This window comes from Eleutherodactylus coqui, chromosome 6, assembly GCF_035609145.1.
Source record: "Eleutherodactylus coqui strain aEleCoq1 chromosome 6, aEleCoq1.hap1, whole genome shotgun sequence".
Classification (NCBI taxonomy): Eukaryota; Metazoa; Chordata; class Amphibia; order Anura; family Eleutherodactylidae; genus Eleutherodactylus; species Eleutherodactylus coqui.
The window spans coordinates 150,044,506-150,061,802 of NC_089842.1; the positions used below are offsets into that span (position 1 = coordinate 150,044,506).

At 43.7% G+C, this 17,297-nt stretch overlaps 2 protein-coding genes across 4 annotated transcripts in view; one reads left to right on the forward strand and one right to left on the reverse strand.

Moving 5' to 3' along the window:
* The window catches only part of WDR25 (WD repeat domain 25), a 121,286-nt gene extending 118,829 nt beyond the window's left edge, over nucleotides 1-2,457 (reverse strand). Inside the window, exon 1 of one of the 3 annotated variants that reach the window (XM_066607955.1) lies at nucleotides 2,378-2,457. Coding sequence is in view for 1 of the 3 variants with exons in the window: in XM_066607954.1 (XP_066464051.1) it covers nucleotides 2,382-2,411 (30 nt within the window). In the remaining 2 variants the exon portion in view is untranslated. Of the gene's footprint in view, nucleotides 1-2,264; nucleotides 2,332-2,377 lie in introns of those variants that run through there. The other 2 variants (XM_066607954.1, XM_066607956.1) reach the window with 2 other exon arrangements.
* Nucleotides 2,458-2,694: 237 nt separating this feature from the next.
* Nucleotides 2,695-16,619, forward strand: WARS1 (tryptophanyl-tRNA synthetase 1). Its single transcript, XM_066607958.1, has 11 exons — nucleotides 2,695-2,775; nucleotides 4,760-4,932; nucleotides 7,034-7,247; nucleotides 7,793-7,901; nucleotides 10,338-10,457; nucleotides 11,172-11,354; nucleotides 13,420-13,520; nucleotides 13,616-13,728; nucleotides 15,227-15,400; nucleotides 15,768-15,908; nucleotides 16,283-16,619. The coding sequence occupies exons 2-11, from the start codon at nucleotides 4,825-4,827 to the stop codon at nucleotides 16,439-16,441; spliced, it is 1,422 nt and encodes a 473-aa protein (XP_066464055.1). The 5' UTR covers nucleotides 2,695-2,775; nucleotides 4,760-4,824; the 3' UTR covers nucleotides 16,442-16,619.
* Nucleotides 16,620-17,297: the final 678 nt, after the last annotated feature.

A 17,297-nucleotide genomic window follows, 5' to 3' on the forward strand; every position in this document is an offset into this window, starting at 1 on the left:
CTAAGTGCTCTCCCTAAGGAGAAACAATATCCTTCCAAAAAACAGCCTCAGTGCTTATTTGCACGAGCGTAGATTGGTTTCCCCCTTCCCGGCTCTCTGCCTCGCTCCTGCAGTTGGGCGTTTGCAATGGGAGGGGTTGGGCAAGGGGCAGCACTAAGCTCCACTCTGTCCTGCGGCATCCCATTGCTAGCTATGGACAAATCGCTCGGAGGGGAGGAGAGAGACAGAGAGCTGGGGGCGTAGCTGAATAAACCGCTCTGACCTCCATCTTTGTTGACAGTTTTTCAGGTTTCCCAAAAAGATCTACAGAGGGGAACCGGGACCACCAACAACAAGCACCTGAGCAGGCTTACAATTCAGTACATGACTCACTTAAAAAGGACTTTCTAGCTTTATGCAAGTAAAACTTGCATTCTAGTATAGTTCTTATATAATTTCTTTACCATGTTCAAGATCACTGCTTGCAGTCAATGAATAGAATCATATTGGGGTTTATTTATATTGAAAATTCAACAACATTCAGGCACAAATTGCACCAGAAAACTGTCAAACTTTCTTTGTGCCACGTTTACTATGTGTTTTAGCCACTTTTGAACACTTTTTTTCCTGCTTCTGACAAAGGAATGTTCCTTTGTTTAAAAGGGGTGTGGCCTAAATTATGGCAAAAAGTTTGCCCAATTTTCAATGTAAACTAAACCAACCAAAAGGTGAGCTAAACGTAGACTGGACAGTCTTAAAATTCGGCAGACCAAGGCCTCGCTCACACTACGGTAAAGAGTTTTGGTCTGTGAAATACGTTGCTTTTTCGCAGTTTGAAACTGCTTATATTTAATGTGTTTTGTTCCCGGTTGAGTTTTTTCTTTTGTGCACGTATTCCATGTGTGCAAAAAAACCACAAGGAGCACCAGAAGACGTCTCTAGCTTTCTCAGGTAGATATGCAGTGAATACACGTGTCATGCGTTTTCACTGCACATTTGAAATGCTCCCAAGGACTTGCATGGGCGAGTGCTTCTAGCTGATGACAGGTAAACTGTAACCCCTTCTCACCTGTACAGAGCCCTGCAATCAGCAGTGCTGGAGAATAAATAAATGGGACACATTTACTAATACTGTCTAGTAGTGCAAACTCAAGGCCCTTTTACATGGAATGATTATCATCCAAAAAAAACTACTTAAAAAAGCGAAAAGGGACGATGAACAAATTTATTCACTTATCGTTTATCCATTTAAGACCCTCTGCACAAGGCTGGGTTTGCATTGCGGAATCTGAAGTGGGTGTCCGCCTCCTGACTCTGCAGCAAATACCTTACATAGCATGCTATGGAAAAGCACTTTTTCCTGTACACGAGCGGAAAGCAATTGCACTTTCCCGCTTGCGGAAGAAAAAAAAAAAAAGATCGCAGCATGCTCTATTTTTGAGCGGATTCAGCATGGACAGCTCCCATTGAAGCCAATAGAAGCTGTCCGACCCGCGGCCCTTCTGCAATGGACATTGCAGAAAGGTCAAGGATTCTGCATTATTACTAGGCGATGACGTGGGAAAAACAGGGGTTGGAAAAAAAAATCTGTTTACAGCATTTCTGACAGCTCCGCAGTACAGACAAATGACAGGTACGTGCGAACACCGGCCAGGCAAAGGGTCCAATTCTGCTGTGGGCTCCCTTATGTGGAATCTGACCCAACCGTGTGCAGCCGGTCTAATGCAGCATAAAAATCATTGCTGGCTCGTTCGCTAATTGTTTGGTTCAAACAGCGCTCGTTCAGTCGTTCTCATCACTTATACAGCGGAGGTGAATGAATGAGTGCAGCTGGTGAGCGCACCGTGACTTCACCAGGGGGCCGCAGGAATGGGGACTGGAGTATGGAGAGAGGCTTCTTGGACTCAACATCAAATACATTTAAGAGAATCTGTGGCGTCCCCACAGCCCTATGAACTAAGCTATGGCGCTGTTACTGGACATGACAGGGAGCCGGGCGATGGATTGTTTCAAACTGGTTCCTGTGGTGCCCACCGCTGAAGATGGCACATGGGGCTGAAAATCCATCAATCACAGTGCGGTGCTCCGCCATAGACCTCGCACAGCACTGGGGAAAGAGATGCATTTTCAGCGCCATGTAGGATCCTCATCACCCGCCCAAACAGCGCCATAACTTATAGTACTGGAGGACGTGGCAGGTTCCCTTTAATACATCATACATACAGGTATATTACAGGGAGCACCTAAAGCCCTGCTGCCCAGGGGCAGCTCACACTGGAGCAGACCTCTGTCCACGTTAGCCTGTAGCACTACACTGCCCTCCTCCATAACACAGCCGGGATTATACTTGCAGGTCCAATCTCTAGCCCCCCTCTTTATACACGGGACCGCCACTCACTCACTGACAGCTGGACATCCCCTGCGCACTGCATGCCGGGAACCCATCCAGTCCATTACTGAAGCCAACAGCTCAGACTCTGTCCGTCTACAAATCCGTTCCCCCCGTAAACGGGAGCTGTGAGCGGAGAGTTCCGCCCTGCGGTTATTAGCACTATATGCCAGTAATCTATTCCACCCTGTGTATGTCACTACATTCATTTATTATTATATCAGCTAGTTCACCCTCGCTTCTGGTAAGAGGGGTTCGTTAGAGGGCTCTCGGGGGAACCCTTGTGAGAGTCATGTTTCCGCGGGGAGTGTATTGTGGGGTGCTCGGTAGGCGGAGCCTGGGATTGCAGCATTCAGGCACCGGCTGCTTGTGTCACACGGGGAAGACGAGGTGGTGGCTGATGAGAGGTAACAGGCTGTCATACTGCACTTATAAGACCCCCTAACCATTAGATACCGTCATGCGGCACACGTAAGACCACCAGATACCGTCATGTACACTTATAAGACCACCAGATACCATCATGTACACATATAAGACCACCAGATACTATCATGTACACATATAAGACCGCCTACCACCACCAGATACCGTCATGTACACATATAAGACCACCAGATACCGTCATGTACACATATAAGACCACCAGATACCGTCATGTACACATATAAGACCACCAGATACCGTCATGTACACATATAAGACCACCTAACACCACCAGATACTATCATGTACACATATAAGACCACCTATCACCACCAGATACCATCATGTACACATATAAGACCACCAGATACCATCATGTACACATATAAAACTACCAGATACCGACATGTACACATATAAGACCACCAGATACCATCACGTACACATATAAGACCACCTAACACCACCAGATACCATCATGTAAACATAAGACCACCTAACGCCACCAGATGCCATCATGTACACATATAAGACCGCCTACCACCACCAGATACCGTCATGTACACATATAAGACCGCCTACCACCACCAGATATTGTCATGTACACATATAAGACCACCTATCACCACCAGATACCATCATGTACACATATAAGACCACCAGATACCATCATGTACACATATAAGACCACCTAACACCACCAGATACCATCATGTAAACATAAGACCACCTACCACCACCAGATGCCATCATGTACACATATAAGACCGCCTACCACCACCAGATACCGTCATGTACACATATAAGACCGCCTACCACCACCAGATACCGTCATGTACACATATAAGACCGCCTACCACCACCAGATATCGTCATGTACACATATAAGACCGCCTACCACCACCAGATACCGTCATGTACACATATAAGACCACCAGATACCGTCATGTACACATATAAGACCACCAGATACCGTCATGTACACATATAAGACCACCAGATACCGTCATGTACACATATAAGACCACCTAACACCACCAGATACTATCATGTACACATATAAGACCACCTATCACCACCAGATACCATCATGTACACATATAAGACCACCAGATACCATCATGTACACATATAAAACTACCAGATACCGACATGTACACATATAAGACCACCAGATACCATCACGTACACATATAAGACCACCTAACACCACCAGATACCATCATGTAAACATAAGACCACCTAACGCCACCAGATGCCATCATGTACACATATAAGACCGCCTACCACCACCAGATACCGTCATGTACACATATAAGACCACCTACCACCACCAGATATTGTCATGTACACATATAAGACCACCTATCACCACCAGATACCATCATGTACACATATAAGACCACCAGATACCATCATGTACACATATAAGACCACCAGATACCATCATGTACACATATAAGACCACCTAACACCACCAGATACCATCATGTAAACATAAGACCACCTAACGCCACCAGATGCCATCATGTACACATATAAGACCACCTACCACCACCAGATACCATCATGTACACATATAAGACCACCTACCACCACCAGATACCATCATGTACACATATAAGACCGCCTACCACCACCAGATACCGTCATGTACACATATAAGACCGCCTACCACCACCAGATACCGTCATGTACACATATAAGACCGCCTACCACCACCAGATATCGTCATGTACACATATAAGACCCCCAGATACCGTCATGTACACCTATAAGACCACCTAACACCACCAGATACCGTCATGTACACATATAAGACCGCCTAACACCACCCTATACCATCATGCAGACACGTAATACCACCTCTGACCACACAGTTTTAGAAGTGCTGCTCTGGAGTATAATGCATTGTTTAATAGCAGTGACCTCACGTTTGGTTTTATATGATTTCTGTTTATTCAGGATTCTCCGGGTTGCTGATATCTTTGGCTTTAAGCTGATTTTCTCCCCTCACGCCTCACCTCATCATGGCCGACCCTGGATCTGGAGGCGCCCTCTCACCCCTGCAGCTGCATAACAGGGTGTCAGAGCAAGGGGAGAAAGTCAGATCACTGAAGAAGGAAAAAGCAGCGAAAGTAAGGTTTATATATATATGATTTACACGTTCTGCATGTGTCTGCAGTGGATGTATCATGTGATGGAAGCAAAGTTTCAATATACTTTGCATTTTACTTTCTTTTTATTTTCAAAATATGTGCTTGCTGTCAGTGAATGGGACCATTCCTGTGCAGAGACAGAAGACTTATACAGCCCTAATCCTCAGCTAGGATTTGTTTCCATTGTATCCCATGTAGCCGAGTCAATCTTCTGTGAGATGAATATCTTAAGTCTGATTCATTCTACCTGCACGGATACATTGTGACGGACTATCAGCGCAGGATAGACATTGGTGCAGCTGATGCCTTCAGTTTAGGAAGGATTATCTAGACTGGATGCATTTGAAACAAACCCTCAGCTGTGAGAAATATGAGGTCTGAACAGAGACTCTGATAAAGCGTGAGTGTACATGGAACGGCCGCTGCCATGCTGTGAATCCCAGTCGATGGTGGATGTTTTAAAGTACATTCATAAAGAATTTTTAACCGGTGAGCGCCGCATGTTTTCATTTTTTGGATGGGCGTTGGATGATCTGAATTCTGTGCCAGCGAACCACCATATGGGCCCCAGGTGTTCCCAAAAAATATAGATATCCAAGATATAGTCAGCAGTGCAGATCCAATCCCGTTTTCTTCTTTGAGATAAGGATTATTGCCATTCACTGACAGCAAGAAGAGATCTTGTAAATGGTGAAGAGTTAAACACAAAGGAGTTTATTTAGAATGTCCAGGACACCAGAATCCAGAATTCTGGCACCCAAAGCAGCAGATCTGGCACACTCATCTTAAGTCGGTTTTCATCTGGCGCACGGAGGTGCCTCCTAATAAAAGACATGTATTTAGTGGTTTATGCCTCTTAACCCTTTCCAATCTAATTTTGGATTCAGGGTTTCCTAAAAGGCTTTCTCTTTTTGCTGTTACACAACGCTGCCATCTGCTGGCTTAAGCCAGTGTGTGCGCGCCAGAGATGCTCTGACAGCGGCTGGAAATAGACGGTAAGAATACCCTGTCGGACGTCTTCTGACATTGGAGTTGTACCAGCTGAACAAGACGTCAGACAGTGGATTGGAAAGGGTTAATACATTTGTGCTTGCAGCTGGGCGCTGCCTTTACTTAGACTGTTGTGAAACGCCGGTCTAAGTAGATAGCCCCCAAAGGGTTTTAGAAAGTTGCTGAAATTTTCATAACATGATTAAAAGTTTTTAGGAAACCCTGTTCATATGCCTTGTTAGCGCATATATCCATCACAGAGAGGGGGCCACTGCTAATGACCTACTCGATTCGCCAGAGTGGTCAGACCTTACAAAGCACAGCTCCCAGTTTTAAGGATTTGGCCCAGTCATCAATAACAGGGCTTCAGATGCCGACCAATGCGACTTATACCTATAGGGAGACGGTGAGAGGAGGACGCCGCGGCAGGATGTGATCACACAGGGCTGACTTGTGGCAGATCTTCCACAGCTGAAAATTTTACAGCAAATCCGCTTAAAAATCTGCACCATTTGGTGTGGCTTTTGGTACAGATTTACTGAAGCGTTCACCCTTTCAATTAATTGAAATTGGAGGGGTGAAATCTGCTGCCGATTCACACTAAAATCTGCAGTAAGTGGTGCAGATTTGCTGCGGATGGTTTCAGCTGTGAACAATCTGCAGCAAACCAGCCGTGTGTGACTGCACCCCAGGGTTTATTATAGTGAGAGATACATATACGGGTATGTATTTGTAGAGTTGTGGGTTTTTTTGTTTGTTTTTTTTTTTTACTTTATTTTTTTCAAATATGGCAACTATAATTTTTATTCGGCTCCTAGATTTCTCAGCCTTTTATATTTTTTAGTCTAAAGCCCTGGATAATCGCCCATACATTGGAATGGGCTCTATGTAATACCACATTTCTCCTGTAGTGGTCACCAGTGGAAGTTGATTTAGAGAAGACACAATTTACATAAAAATTTTCAGAAATGTAAAACTTTAATTATTTTATTAAGATCTACATGACTTTGACTGCTGCCTTCTCCCAATTACTATGCCTAATTTCTTAAAGCGGCTTGTTCAATAACACGGCTTTTGCTTTACTATGAAGGATGAAATTGATGCTGCGGTGAAGCTTCTCCTGGCTCTGAAAGTGGACTATAAGAATGCAACAGGGGAGGACTACAATCCCGGCTCCCCACCCACCAATGACACCCCAGATATCAACAACGGGCTGCCCCCTGCAAGCGAGGGGGATGACTTTGTAGATCCTTGGACTGTGCAAACAGGCAGCGCAAAGGGGGTGGACTACGATAAACTTATAGGTGAGCAAGCAGAGTATCCATATGGACTCACGGTCACGGCCTCCAAACCTATTCCTCTCCGGCTGTTGTAAAACTACAACTCCCAGCATGTCCTCACCACAACTATTCAGCTGTTTCTTGAAATGTTGGGTCAGTAACAATACGGCTGCCTTATCAGCTTCTGTGTAGTTTTTCACCCAGCTTTCCCAGAATCCTGAAAACAAATCTGTCTAGCAATGATAGCTTGGAGATGTATCACAGTATAACTAGGCAGGTTGGATCTCAGAGAGCCAAGGAAAGCTGGGTGTGAACCCTGATCGGAGCTGTAATATTGGTCCTATTGCTTGTCACCCCGACAAATATAAGTAAGAGACTAGTAAGAAACTGAGATGAGATAGGAAAGCCAAACCCTGGAACATGTACATTAAAATTCCATTAATCTGTTATAAATCTATAAGGAACATACATTTCTATAGAATGATTCCACGTGCTATATCTCTTTTCAGGCTCTCTACCGCTTGTAATACAGAGTTCCGAAAAGTAAAATATTCATATCTTTCCTATAGTTCGATTCGGAAGCAGCAAAATTGACAAGGATCTGATTGATCGAATAGAACGAGTTACAGGAAACAAGGCGCACCACTTCTTAAGACGAGGAATCTTCTTCTCACACAGGTATATCCCCATTCTCTTCTTAAGGAGAACGTCAGCCCTTGTACCAACCAGACGTAGGGTGCATTCACATTTCGCTGATATCCTGCAGCTCTGCACCAAAATCTGAAGCAAAGCAGGGACATTTAAAAGTAACCTAAAGCTTTTGCTTCTGCAGTAAAACAGGAGCAGGTCAGGTATTCAGCACTGAGGAGTTAATAGACATGGTTTATAACTGTGTATGTCTTTTTTTTTTTTATCAAGTCTCAGCATCATTCAAAAAGCAGTATGTAGGGAATAGAAGCAGTGCTGCTGCCTCTATTAAACCCTGCAATCCCTTATCAGAGTGCCCCCTGCTGTGGCAAAGCTGTTGGGTCTTAGCAGACCCAGATCAACCATGCCAGTGACTAATCTCACCGCAATGGTCTGTTTTACCCTGGGAGCCTTTGAATGCCCTAATTACTGTGGAAAATTGCAAAACAGAAAGAAATGATGCATTGGAAATTCCAAGGGGGTCATTAATGACATAATTTGTGGGATATTATGTAGCAAGAGCCTAACATCACAAAAGCATAACTCAAATGGGCATTAAAACAACTTCCAAACTGCAAAGTACCAGAAACTGACAATGTGCCAGCAGAATGAATCCAAGCAGTCTCTAAAAGGATACTACTAGCTCTATGTCAGAAGGTCTGGGAAACAAAAGCTCGGCCAAAAGACTGGGCAAGATCCGTTTTTAATCCCAATAAAAGTGATGCACGAGACTGCTCCAATTATTGAACTATTGCACTGATCCCACATGCAAACAAAGTCCTGCTGAAGATCATTCACAAATGATTAGCAGCAATCATGGAATGCGAAATGACTGATGTGCAGGCTGGTTTCTGAAAAGGCAGATGTGATCATATCTCAAACCAGAGACCGATCATGGAGAGGGCAAGAGAATACCAAGAAGACCTCTACCTCTGTTTTATTGACTACACCAAGACTTTCAATAGTGTAGACCATGAGAAACTGGAGATAGCAGAACCACCATCACAATTAACATTGAAGAGATTGATGCTGCAGCGGATTACATATTCCTCGGGTGCAAGATCAATCACAATGGAGAATGCGGTTCACAAATTAATTGAAGAATATCACTGGGTCGTGCGGCTTTCCAAGGAATGGATATTATGCTGGGATTTGTTAGTGGTTTACGAAGAAAAGCTCATCAAAAGAACTCGCTGGTTAAACACGATCATGGCAGACATTGGCATTACTTATTGCCTGTTAAAAGAAGCTGTACTTGATAGACGAAAATGGCGAGAGTTGATCCAGAGTCAGCAAAGACTGAATGGTTAACCCTTTCCAATCCACTGTCTGACGACATTATGATTTAAGGCTGTACAGCTCCGATGTTGGTAGACGTCTGTCGGGGTTCACTTACTGTATATTGTCAGCCTCTCTGCTGTCGGAGCCTATCCAACGTGTCACCTCATACAGTACTGGCTTTAGCCAGCAGATAGCACTGTTGTATAATGGCAGAAAGAGTAAGCCCCCTAGGAAAACCAGGATACAAATTGGATTGGAAAGGGTTAATCATCATCATGTAACAATAATACATACATAAGTAAAAAATATAATAAAGTAAAATAGAAATAGTTAAAAAACAAGCTGCCCATGCCAACCCAAACCATGGGCATAACCGCACTGTTCATCTGAGACTGCACATATTAAATGTCCAAAACAAAATGGGGAACCCATTCTAACACTTATTTAGTATGTATTTGCAATTTTAAGGAATAATGAACAAAACATAGGTTTTTTTTTTACATTTACACCTAAAAGAAGTAATTTAAAAAAATATATATTTTTATATATATATATATATATATATATATATATATATCATTTCTCACATTTGGGAAACAACCCTGTGTGTCAAAAAAAAAAGGTGCAAAAGGTATTTCAGTAGCCAAATAAATAGGACCATTAAAAAACACGTGCGCAGAAACACTAATAAGTGTCTTGTCGTTTACAACCAAAACACTGTGGGCATTAATGAGTTAAAAGGGTTTACTGGGCGGAAATTGTTGGTGAACTGTCCTCAGGATAGGTCACCAGGAGCAGATCGGTAGGGGTTCACTATTTAGGACCCCCTCTAATCAGAAACTGAGAAGTAGCTGTGGACAACCAAATCTCTTAAAACACCATCTGTAGCACTGAAGTGAATTGGACACCGCCGCACTACCAAACCAGGCCACTGCACTACAGATGGCATTTTGAGAGTTCTGATCATCCCTGGCCCCTTGTCAGATTGGTCCTGGGGGTCCTCGTGATGGAAGACCTCAGATCTGCTATTGGTGATCTATCCTGAATGTGGATCACTCAAGTTTTAACTTGGAAAACACTTTTTAAGTTTAAAATCTGATTTAGTAATTACTTTGTATATTCTATATTCTTTTGTCTTTTTATTAGGGACATGCATCAGATTCTGGATTCCGTCGAGAACAAGAAGCCGTTTTACCTCTATACAGGAAGAGGCCCATCTTCAGACTCTATGCACGTTGGGCACCTCATTCCATTCGTATTCACCAAGTAAGCAACTGAGTCTTACTTATTGTTTAAGCCTTCGTATAACAACTGGTCAGCAATGGAGCGTGACTAAGAGGGGTTGTCTGTGATTGGTAAAACATGGCTGCTTTCTTCCAGAAAGAGCGTAACACCCTGCTATGGGTTGTTTGGTTTTGCAACTCGGCTCTATTGAAGTGAATGCCACACATGACCTGTGGATACGTGGTGCTATTTTTATTAGAGAGTCTTCCTAATCCTGGACAAACCCTTGAACCTCTCTATCTGCTGTGCAGTTGATAATAATTAGAGATGAGCGAGCACGATCGGATAAGGCAGTTACTCGAGCGAGCATCTCTCTTCTTGAGTAACTGCCTACTCGTCCGAGCAGGTTGGGGGGGGGGAGGATAGTGGGTGGGAGAGAGAGAGAGCAATCTCTTTTACTCTGCCGCCACCCCCCCCCCCCCACCCCCACCCCCCGAGCCTGCTTGGACGAGAAGGCAGTTACTCAAGAAGAGAGATGCTCGCTCGAGTAACTGCCTTATCCGAGCATGCTCGCTCATCTCTAATAGTAATTTATTCTTTACGTTTTTAAGCAGTTTTAGACCGTAACAAGAACTTCATGAAACACATAATTTAGCATCCCTTTGGGTGGGGAGCAGCCGGGTCTGTTTTTAGATTTCATTTGGAGACTGGGTACCATATACTTGTCTCATACAAAGCTTCCATTGCCATTTATAGGTGGTTACAAGAAGTATTTAATGTCCCACTGGTTGTCCAGATGACCGATGATGAAAAGTACCTCTGGAAAGACTTGACCATAGAGAAAGCCTATCAGTACACAATAGAAAATGCCAAAGACATTATAGCATGCGGCTTCGATGTTAACAAAACCTTCATCCTCTCGGACCTGGAATACATGGGGTGAGTGACTCGTCTTCTCTTATCTGGGATTGACTTAGTATTCTAGAATCCTTAGGTTACTTCACTGAAAGGGATTTTAACCCTGAAAATGCTTCTACAACCTTACAATTCAAGTGTGGCTGTAACCACCACTAGAGGGTGCTGGCTGCGTACTATATTATTATTCAGTTCATTGTGTAATTAGTATGCAGGAAGCTCTTCATTTATTTCCAATCATAAACAAGTTTCCATAACGTCCATTTACACAGGACTACTGTCGGGCAAGCAATGCCAGACACTCATCCCTGTGTGTTCGCGCTCCCATGCTGTCAAACGGGAACTAGCAGAGCCGGCTTGTTCAAGGAGCAGCCAGCAGGGGGCGGGGCAGTGCAGGAGATTTCTCTCCTCTCGCTCCCCCGCCCCTCTCCATTGAAATAACACAGCGGCCATTCGCTACTGAACGGCCACTGTTTTAACTGAACGATGAAGCTCATCGTCCATCGTTCATGCTGCATAAACGATGGACAATCAGCTGATCGCTCATTGTTCAGTTTAAACAGCCGCCATTCAGTAGCGAATGGCCGCTGTGTTATTTCAATGGAGAGGGGCGGGGGAATGAGAGGAGAGAAATCTCCTGCACTGCCCCGCCCCCTGCTGGCTGCTCCGTGAACCAACGATCTCTGCTAGCTCCCATGCTGGAGCATGGGAGCGAGAAAACACAGGGACAAGTGTCGGGCATCGCTTGCCCGACAGTCGTCCTGTGTAGATGGACCTATAAATCTATAGTACAAGTGAATGGAGGAAAACTTGGGAAACTGAGGAAAATGCATCTTTCCCCACTGATCGAGCTCTTCCTCCCTCCCCTGCCTTTTTAAAGGGGTTGTCTCAAGATAAAAACATATTCACAGAAATCGGATCCTATCATTCATATGGGGGACACACAGGACTCCCATTCTCATGATAGGTGGGGTCCCAGTGGTTGGCTCCCAATAATCAGACACTTGTTCTCTGTCCTATGGATTGGGGATACATTCATATCTTGGGAGAGCCCATTTAACATTTCACAGAGCTTCACAGAGATCAAATTACAGCTGTTCATGATAGTCTACAGAGAGTGGAGTATGTCGCTGCCTCACTCTGCAGCTGCTTCCTCTCCCCCATCTTCATAGTCTTCTATGGCCTGAAATCTGAAAAGTCATATCCACATTCAGTGAAGCTGAAAAGCTTTATCCATTCTAGAGATAGATTTTCAGTGAATTCAGTGTTAAAGCTCCAACTCACACTGGCAGACTTTCTACTTGTAATAAGCAGGATTAGCATGCTCAGTTAACTTCATTTACATAGAGCAATCATCAGTACCATAAGCAGAGTCACTTGGGCATATAGAGTTTCATTATTGTATTATTGTCAGTCAAGCGGGGTGTCGTCTCTACTTAAGGAGAGCACCCAAAAAGGAGGTTAATTGGGTGTGCGGGGGGAGGTTCATCTCTCCCCAAGGAGAGCAACCAGTTGGGGTGTGAGAAGACACCTGGGAGCTAAGTGGGGAGACTTATAAGGCCATGCATGCTCCTCTGGGTAATTTATGCAAATAAGGAAGATGGAACAATACTTCTGCAGTGCCACCCACTGGATGGCAGCATTCCTTCAAATCAATGTACAACTCTTTAACAAAGGCAATGTCAGAATCGTCTCGTCTCCAAAAACTGGAAGAAAAACCAATCCAAAAATGACTGCACCCCAAACTGGTACCAATGAAAACATCAGCTTATCACACAAAAATAATCGCAAAATGTATTAACCAAAATTCACCTGTGCCATAAAGTACAATGTGTCACGAGAAAACAGTCTCCAAATCAGTGTCATAATTCAAAGGATTCCAATGTTATTACCACTTGAAGTGACGCATGTCAGAGTTTAAAAATGGCACCTGGTCAAGAAGTCCAAAACTGTCTGCAGGGGAAAGGGGTTAAAGAACAGCTGATAGAAACTTTGAAAATCTCTGAAAACCTGATACTTTTTGAAATTATCATCTTCAAATGCTTACATGGTAAATGTGCAACATCTGAAGTATTAATTTATTTAACAGGATGAGTTCGGGTTTCTACAAAAATGTTGTACAAGTCCAGAAACATGTAACATTCAACCAGGTTAAAGGGATATTCGGCTTCACAGACAGTGACTGCATTGGTAAGTTGCCTTCTGAAGGGTGCGGTCTGCTGAGAGAGGTCATCCAGCTGTCCTGTTGATCGTGGCCTTCATTGTCCTGTTGTGTTGTCTTTCAGGTAAAATCAGTTTTCCTGCTATTCAGGCTGCACCGTCCTTCAGCAGCTCCTTCCCAGAAATCTTCAATGGCAGAAAGGATATTCAGTGTCTCATTCCATGTGCCATCGATCAGGTACAGAAACTGAGTGTAGGGCACACCCCTGGGAAGATTGAGCTGCTGTGTGCGATTTCGGATCCCCTATTGTCTTGGAGTCACCAAACTATACATCCAATAAGAAGGAAATGCCCCAAAGGATTTTAGATGCACTTAAAAATGGGTAAGCTTTATTAATTCATCCGGGTTTCCAAGATGCACAAATAGTAGCAACATTTCAGACTTTTGTTGTTCTTCAGGCTAGTGGGTATTTCTCTTACCCAATGTCGGGCACATACACCATGCTGGTGCTTCTCTGTTTCTGTACTGCTCAGTCCGAAGAAGAACAGAAGTCTGAAACATTGCTACTACTTGTGCACCTAGAAACCCTGATGAACGAATAAAGCATACCTATTTTATCCGAAATACTAGAATGGTGCATCGCCTTATTATTGGATCAACCAGACACATGACTTTGTTTTGCACTTAATGGAAAAAAGGGTAAAATGCTCAAGTGGCCTTCAAGTCTTTTTTTTTTTTTCTTGAAGTAGCCAAAATCAAGACACCCCATTATCTGTGTACAGTGATTTGTTCCACTGCAGTGCAGTCAGAGATGTCATGTCTGTTGTGAAGCAGCCTATTGTGAATGGATAACGGGGATAAGGGATAACGCTATAGGTGTTACTTCCAAAATAAAACCGATGAATATATTGTCAGAATGAGGTAGAAAAAAGTTATTACATCACGAAAAGAAAAAAACCAACAGTGTTACTGTTTTCAGCTGAAGAATGGAATCTTCCTTTGGCTGAAGAAGAACCTATTCCGGAGTAGAAACGTGCAGCTCGGTTTGTTTTTTCTTTTCGTATTGTAATTTATTTTCTACTGTAATCATTCTGAGAACATATTCATCTTGCTATTTGAAGTAATGCCTGTAGAAGCCATTTCTATATTTTTTTCATTCGGTCTTTGAACTGATTTTGGAGTACTGGGAAAGAACTCTCTCGGTGATCTAGGCTCTGGGCTTGCTTTTTCCTATGCATTGAAGGTCATTTGGTTGGCTTTGTATAATTGCTTTCATGTTGTTGTGCTCATTTATAGTGCACTAGGGATGAGCGAGTATACTCGTTAAGGCACTACTCGTCCGAGTAATGTGCTTTAGCCGAGTATCTCCCTGCTCGTCCCTGAAGATTCGGGGGGCGGGGGAGAGTGGGCAGGAACGGAGGGGAGATCTCTCTCTCCCGCCCGCTTCCCCCCGCTGCGACTCACCTGTCAGCCGCAGCGGCACCCGAATCTTCAGGGACGAGCAGGGAGATACTCAGCTAAGGCACATTACTCGGACGAGTAGTGCCTTAGCGAGTATACTCGCTCATCCCTATAGTGCACCTGTCTACCAGGTGAGTGCAACAGCCTCTTATCTTTAGTACTCACAATTAGTTTCATCATGCTACACCAAATAGCGCTTCCCTTGTCTTTCCACCCTTTTTGTATTTACTTTCCAAGATATTTCAAACAGGTAAAACCATATTTTCTTTTTCAGGATCCATACTTCAGAATGACGAGGGATGTAGCCCCCAGGATCAGCTACCTGAAACCAGCCCTGCTGCATTCAACCTTCTTTCCTGCATTGCAAGGAGCACAGACTAAAATGAGCGCCAGCGATCCCAATTCTTCCATTTTTCTCACAGACACAGCCAAACAGATCAAAACTAAGGTACAATAATAATAAGCTACCAATTGGGCAAGTGTCATTTTTAGTTAAAGCCTCATGCGTATGCAGACACTACAGCACAAATACAGTTCCTATGGTTCCGTGTTACAGAGTAGAAGGCTGAAGTCTACCACTGTATAGCACCATAATCTCCATAATATGACAGATGAAATGGGCACAATGTACAGAACAGGCCCAAAAGACTGATGTGATTGCCATATTACAGATCATTAGGACCCCTTTCTGTCTGGGACACCTGTAAGCATAGCATTGTAAGGACTCATCACTGAGGCTTCCTACAAGTTCTTCGGTGTTGTTTTGTGCCTGCCCTCCCAACTGTTTAGTTGTCCCCTTTTCCACCCTTTTGCAGATCAATAAGCATGCGTTCTCTGGAGGAAAAGATACGATCGAGGAACACCGGAAATATGGCGGCAACTGTGAAGTCGATGTCTGTTATATGTACCTGACTTTCTTCCTTGAAGATGATGAGAAGCTTGAAAAAATTAAGCAGGTATGAAGAAAGCACATTTTGAAAATCTCATTCACATTGCTACTACTATAAACGCTTTGGATTTTTCGTGCGGACAATCCGCCCTGTGTGAACATACACTTAGAGATCCTCCTAAACTAGAGGAGTCTTCTAAGTGAAGGCAATAGTCCCAAGAAATCCCTCAGGTTTGTACCGCTTACAAGTGACGGGTCACAGCGAGGTGCAGCACACCAGTTACATTACTTGTGATGCACGTTGGCTACGAACTGTGTCATGGCTAAATTTGCCGCATAGCTATGGCTTGACAGTCCATCTCTGCTCTACTACGTGTCCAGATGTGCATGCATTTAGTATTTTCTACCCTTTAGCAATGATTTTAATGTTCCATCTTGCAGGATTACACCAGCGGAGCTTTGCTAACAGGCGAACTGAAGAAAATCTTAATAGAAACCTTACAGCCGATGATCGCCGCACACCAGGAGCGCAGGAAACTTGTCACAGAGGAGGTGGTTAAACAATTCATGACTCCAAGGAAGCTGGCCTTCAACTTTTAGCGACTTTTACAATGTTGGCGACCGGGCACAGATCCAGCACAGTCTGTACACAGTAGTTCGGTGTCCGCATTGCATCGTGATCCAAGTATTGGCCATAAGCTGGGATCCTTTTACCGTACTCCATGAAGTTACATTGTAAATTATTGCAATAAATAAGCTCTACTAATGCTAATAACAACAGAGTTCTAGTTACTGGATACACAAGATTTTAAAGGGGAACTCTACTGAATATCAGACTTGTAATTATTTATTAGGACATCTCTAATTAGTTATTAGCTGAGCTCATTGCTTAGCAGCACAGGCTGCCGCCATTAGGTAATGCTTGCAGGTTTCAGTGCTTTGGTCAGATCTGGGTGTGACAAATACCTCACACCCTGTGCTACAAAGAGCAATATAGCTGCTGCTCCGCACTGCTGGAACCTGCGTTTTTTTGTAATTGTGCACTTTTGTAGTTGGGATTTCTTTTTTCTAATTAAAAGAGTTCTCCGGTTTTAAACTGAAAGTTCAGTAACTTTCTAATATCTTAAAGGGGTTGTGCAGGATTAGAAAAACATATCTCCTTTCTTCCACAAACAGTGCCACCCCTGTTTATGTTTGGCATCACAGCTTTGCTTCATTAAAGTGAAAGGGGGTGATCTGCAATACCCTTGAGCCCTAGCGTAATACCTGCACATATATGTCCTGTGAGCACACATGACATCATTCTCAGTTCACATATTTAATTCTTGTTATTTCGAGGTCTCGGTCAGCACATGACTCCATTTTTTGATTGTAGAGTCCTGGCGTCAATCTCAAAGCTTTGCCTGTCTGCCAACTAAAATTCAAATCTTTGCAAAATTTTGCTCTACCCCATTTG

What these genes read in the sequence shown, in the direction of transcription:
- WARS1 (XM_066607958.1), top strand. Translation starts at nt 4,825, where the DNA reads ATGGCCGACCCTGGATCTGGAGGCGCCCTCTCACCCCTGCAGCTGCAT. An exon ending in GGACTACGATAAACTTATAG is followed by an intron (nt 7,248 to 7,792) that starts GTGAGCAAGCAG and finishes TCTTTCCTATAG; the next exon opens with TTCGATTCGGAAGCAGCAAA. An exon ending in TTCCATGTGCCATCGATCAG is followed by an intron (nt 13,729 to 15,226) that starts GTACAGAAACTG and finishes TTTCTTTTTCAG; the next exon opens with GATCCATACTTCAGAATGAC.